The sequence below is a fragment of the Ochlerotatus camptorhynchus genome, unplaced genomic scaffold (genome assembly GCF_037179485.1).
Source record: "Ochlerotatus camptorhynchus isolate MF236.1 unplaced genomic scaffold, CSIRO-AGI_Acam_v1.1 ptg000082l, whole genome shotgun sequence".
In the NCBI taxonomy this organism is placed as follows: domain Eukaryota; kingdom Metazoa; phylum Arthropoda; class Insecta; order Diptera; family Culicidae; genus Ochlerotatus; species Ochlerotatus camptorhynchus.
In genome coordinates, this window is record NW_027040572.1 from 361815 (window position 1) to 367814 (window position 6000).

Sequence of the window (6000 nt, forward strand, 5' to 3'; positions counted from 1 at the left end):
ACCGATTTTCTTGCAACCTGTTAATTTATGAGAATATCTGATAGGCACGATTTGATTTATTGACTAATTATAAATCTTCAGAATAATAACTAATCAATCAGAAGAAAAGCCAAAATATCAAGAGGACATGACGCAGGTTTTTGATCTATTTAAGGTCTTTGGAATAATTTTAGAACAAACCGACTTTCTTGCACGAATATCTTAGGAGCATGATTCGATCAAGAGAACAATTAGAGATCTCCAGGATAATTATTAATCAACCAGAATAACAGCCAAAATATCAAGAGGATACTATGTATGCATTTGATTAATTGACGGTCTTTGGAATAATTCCAGATCAACCGACTTCCCTGTTAGAATTTTATGATTTGATCAACTGAACAATTAGACAGCTGTAGAATAATAACTTCTCAACCAGAATTATTGTCAAAATACCTAGAGAACATTATGCAGGTATTTGATCATTTATTTATTTATTTCATCAACCGATGTAGACTAGTACAAATACATATACAAATTTGTTTTGACGTAGGACTACGTCTATGATTGCTATATGGGGGTACACCGCAAAAACCGAAAATGGAACGTGTAACCTAATTATGAAAATTTTTGAACGTTAATAAGTCAGCTGGATCAATTTCAATAATTTTATCACCAATCGATCAGAAATATTTTTACGCACATGTTAATTTTAAGACTTTATAATTTTTCAAAATGTCACTATTGAAAATTGCACGAATGTGCAACTGCTGCTATGATCCAAGTAGGCACTCATCTTATTTCCTTTCAAAGGTAAAGGAGCAGATGAGTGTGCTGGTCGAAAGATCATATCTAGATAGAGCTGGAATTAGGGCGTAACAGCTTTTGTAAACAATGACTTCTATCGACGATATCTAGAAACTCAAGGCACGCTCACACAGACCAACATAACCATCGGATAGGGGAAGTCTTTCCCTACCCGATGAGGATGTTGGTTTGCGTGGGCGAACCTTAAATTTCTAGAAATCATCGATAGAAATAATTGTTTACAAAAGCTGTTAGGCCCTAATTCCAGCTCTATCTAGATATATGATTACCTTTGTATGGGTCCCTTCACATTTGCTGAATCCCAGGCAATGAAAAGGCGAACTCTCTCACAAAGGTGGGCGCGCAGGAAGGCGAATTTTATGACAGGCAAATTTCACACGATGAATTTTACCATTTAGTGCGTCAGAGTACCCTTACGAGTTGACAAACCGATTGAGACACTGGAAATCTTGGACGGTGGTTACATTCAATTATTCCTAATGTTTCTTCGAGAGTGTGGTTTAAAAGGCTTGGGCTTAAGTCGTGACTTCATTCGCGTGATGAGTAGACTTATGTCCAACCACTACTCGCTAGATGCGCATCTCAATAGAATAAACTTCGTGGACAGCAACATATGTCGGTGTGGAAACGGTTACGACGACATCGATCACGCAGTTTGGAAATGTACGGATAATGACGCCGCCAGAGAGCGACTTTTGAATACCCTCGAGGCCCAAGGAAGACAACCTCATATCCTTATCAGAGACGTGTTGGACATCCGCGATCTCTGCTATATGCAGTCGATTTTTGTGTTTCTACAAATGTCTAGTATAAGAATTTAATTCGTTTGTCTTTTGTATCTCTGTATAAGTTTTTGTTTGTCTTGTCCACCCGTCTCGATGAGTCTCATCGTCGCCCACTGGTCACCATAGCAGGTCGAACTCCAGACGAATCTAGAACCACACTACCGTTCATACTGGCGACATCGCTCTGATGAGACAACGAAACCCTACTCCCAAGCTCCTCGAAGCACTCGGAACTATCATGAAACTATCTAAAAATATCTAAATTTTTTAAAAGTTCTCTGGAATTGCTTGAAGACATCGGTGCTTGCTAAAAGTTCTCGCATTTTTTTTTAATTTATCGATCTTCGTTGATGTTCTCTAATCAACCTAATTAAATTTTCGATTTTTTTTAACTTATTGAAATCTCTATGATATAATACCTTTGAAATGCTGTCATGGTTTTCCGGATGTATATATAATGTTTATCGCGTTCCAGAAATTCTCTCGGAGCTTTGCTGAAGTTTCCAGAAATTCCATAAGTTCCTCGAAACTTCTTTAAGGTTTCCACAATCTCCATGAAATTATTTGAACTGCTCTTTGATTCTCTGATCTGTCTTGATACTCTAGAACCTTTCCTAAAGCTCTCAATTCTATTGAAGATCTCGGTTCTGCTCGGAAATAAATGGAATTCCCGTAAACACCTTTAAATTTCCCTGAAATTCACTGAACTTCGGTGAAGTTCCTGACATATTTCTGAATTTTTATTAATTTTCTTAAGGTCTCGGTACTTCCACGAAACTCTTGGAACATCTTAAGGGTTCTGGATTGTTTTTTGAACACATCAAGGAACTATCCGGAATTTTTCTAGATTAACGATTAAAGATCTTTAAACTGTTCCAAAAGTCTGGACTAAAGTTACGGGAACTGCTCTTAAGATCTTAATTTCCCCAAAGATCTCTAGATCTAGCTTTTCTGAGGTGCTTAGAACTTCTTAAAAGTTTGCATAATACCCCTCAAGTTTCTATATTTCTCAAGTTCTGTGAAGTTCTCTGAAATTCTAGGAACTTCATTAAAGTATCTGAAAATTTTCGGAAGCTAAAATAACCACTTTGAGGTTCTTAAAGATTCCAGTAAGTTCCCCATATTTTCAGCGTGTTAACTTCCCTTATGTTCCCGCAGTTTTTTTTATGGAGCTGCACTGAAATTCTCAGCATTTCCTTTCATTCCTCAGAACTTCTACAAAGTTCCTACAATGATTGTATTTGTGAAGTTAATGAGACTGCAATGAAGATTTCTAAACTTTCATAAAGTTAATTACGAACTTGCAATAAATCATTTTTACCTTAATTCTGGCACTTTGAAAATTTTCAATACCTTTAACTTGTACATGGAATACGAAACATCAAGGCATGCAATATTTTTAGATCTTGAACTTAGTCAAATTACGTAAGTTTTTTTTTAACTTTATTAAAGTGAGAAATTAAGTAAGTGTTAAACTTCAACATTCAATGGATTTGTTTGTAAAGCTGTTTGTTTAAAACTGATTGCCATGTCTTCAAAACGTTTGGGTTAATTGATGCTACGAATTTAAAAAATAACTTTCTTATTATAAGCCTGGAATTTTTCCGTTAAAGATCTGGAAAAACCTGAAAAACTCAAGAAATGTTATTTATAAAAAAAAAAAGTGTGTGTCTACTGTGGTGTAGATAGTGAAAGACGATTAAACGTCACAAAGCAAAGAATGATCAATCTTGAAATACATTCATGCTAAAAAAGTTGAAAATAGTGACTGATTACAAGAAAAAGTTACTTGAAAAAATGAGTCTTTCTAGAGACTGACTTGGCTTAGTCACTAAAAAGTGACTCGCTGCGAGCCCTGAATTTCGTGATTTTTATTTAAAATTGAATTTGAAGAAATTTTACAATCTGTATCAAAAATATGTAGTTACAAAATCGTTAGAACATATGATTTGGGATTGCAAAACTATTTTCATTTTATCTTTCAGAATTTCAGAAGTCCTAAATGTATGGAATATATTCTCCTAGTCCTAGTTCTAGATTTTAATTTTGGTACCTATGTCTGAGAATTAATTGATGGCAAAATATAGAAGATCTAAGAAAAATCTAGGTACAGAATTCGTGGAGTAATCTAACTCTGAGAATTACCCAACATGCGAATTTTCTTAAATTTAAGATCCATAAAATCCAGGTATGTACAGGAGTACCTACAAACTATTTTTTGAATGTTTCTTCACCAATTAACCATTTCATTCGAGCAGATAAAATGACGTTTACTACCACACGAACTTTGAAATGAAACATTATTTTGAGATTTTTTCTTCTAGAACCTCGAGTAAAGTAGCCAACATTTGTGCGTTTCATAATAAAATGTCTAGTTTTGTGAAATCGCTGGTAGAAAGTCACGCCAAAACTGCTTGACAAAGGGGTCAATAGGAAGAGAACGAGTAGACATTTGAATGCAACCAACACCCGGACTAATTTAATGAGATTTCAACTATGTTTCCGACTTTTTTAAAAAAAAAAGCGCAGTGCTGTGTTTCTAAAATTTGACCGGCGCTCTTAAAATATAAATCTGCCTAAAATAACGATGAATGCGCCCCCGACGTTGATGGCGTTGTTTCACATAGTGTATTATCTAGTTTATACAGTACGTTGCAAAACATTTGCACTTTATCGAGCAGCACCGTACTCTACAGGTGGCGAAGTCCCTTTATCCTTTCTTCTTGAAATTATGATTAGTTTCCGAAAGTTCCGTTAACATTTTCCAAGCACCATAATTTGTGTTTTCTTATTTATCTCATATCTATCTTACTTGACTTACTCCTAACTTCAGAAAAAAAAACCTTGAACAATTTCTAGAATTTTCCTAAACATTCGTGGGCAAAACAAAGTTTCCAAAACTACCAGAATGTTATCAAATCAAAAACTCCGCACTAAGAAGTCCTTCCTGCGCTAACTGAAGCAAAGGCGCAACGAACTTTTGTTTATCCGAGGCACTCGGTCCCCCTTCCTGAGTTACAAGTACTATGCCAATTAAGGGAAAGATTATGGATATGATGATAGTTAAAAAAAAAAACAACAAATAAAGATACATAAATATGGATTCGTTTTATGCGTTTTACTCCGAACACCTCTGTGTACCGTTTGAAAGTTTCATGTAAATTTCTGAGATATTTAGCGATGTTTTATCGAAAATTTTCAAAATATTTCACATAAATTTAAGCACAATTTCGCGTAATTTGGCAATGCTGTATACAAGCACGTCATTTTTGTTTTGTTTTGAAAGTTCACAGTTCACAGTTTTGAAAGCGACAGTTTAAACCCAGATCTTTTTTTTCTGTGAGCAACAAGGATAATTTGAACCACTCTAAGGCTCATACACTGCATTCAAAGCCCCAGTACACCTAAACAATTACTCTGCATGATAAACGCTAAAATCATTCACTCATTCCAGTGTGAGGGCACAACAGATGGATTCTTATGAGATTCCATCGTAGAACGCGCCACTGCACCTGTTCGTCCGTTTCATTTCAAATAATGAAAACACCCATAGCAAAACAACACATTTTCCATTTATATGCTTTCAGGTCCACGCAGCACATCCCAACACATGCCATTTCTTCACATCCACTCCTCTGCTGCTCGGCAACATTGTTGCTGCTTGAGAAAATTTCCCTTGGACAGGGGCTCCTACCTCTCCATCTGTATATCCCATACAGCAAAGGGATGACAAGGGTCGCAAACGAAAAGATGTAGCAAACGCATGCATAGGCTCCGATGCTGACGCACACGCACACCTGGTTCCATTTCGGTACCTGCTCTCCGAGTTGTGACCCCGTGATTAAGATATGAAGGCTTAGCTCTCTCCCGGTCCAAAGTCAACCAACGAAAACAAGGGTTCAAGCCATGCAGGCAATAAGTACCTTCAGTCTCAAAACTACCGCCACTGGCACCGCTCGGAACCTGCTGGTTAAAGTCCTCCTGCGGGATCGATATTGAATCCTTTGCCATTATTGCTGCTTCGAGCTATTGATCGGTTTTCCTATTCTTCTTTTCTGCCAAAACGAAGAGCACTGTCTTTTCTTCTTTCGACTGCTACTGGGGTAACTTATTTCACTCGTAACAACACCATTTCACCGTATCAAATCCGCTTCTTCATTCCAACTGTTCAAGTTTCACTTCCGATTCCGAAGGGATTTCAAATTCCACCAACAATCAGTTACGGCAGCTACCAAAACAACAACAACAACAACAACGCAATTCGAGTGCAGCCATAGAAAATCCATCACGCTTGAAATTAAATGCACCCAAGTCCAACGCCTCCAGTTTTTGGTAATTCGATGGAGAGCGATCCCCACACCGACGACGCACGGTCAGCTTTCGATGGTACACATGAGTCTCTTCTGTT

General features: G+C 36.9%; 1 protein-coding gene across 1 annotated transcript in view; it reads right to left on the reverse strand.

Moving 5' to 3' along the window:
* Window positions 1-5607, reverse strand: part of lin-28 — a 68073-nt gene extending 62466 nt beyond the window's left edge. Inside the window, exon 1 of the mRNA XM_065217917.1 lies at window positions 5516-5607. Within this exon, the coding sequence (XP_065073989.1) occupies window positions 5516-5603 (88 nt within the window). The 5' untranslated portion in view covers window positions 5604-5607. The remainder of the gene's footprint in view (window positions 1-5515) is intronic.
* Window positions 5608-6000: the final 393 nt, after the last annotated feature.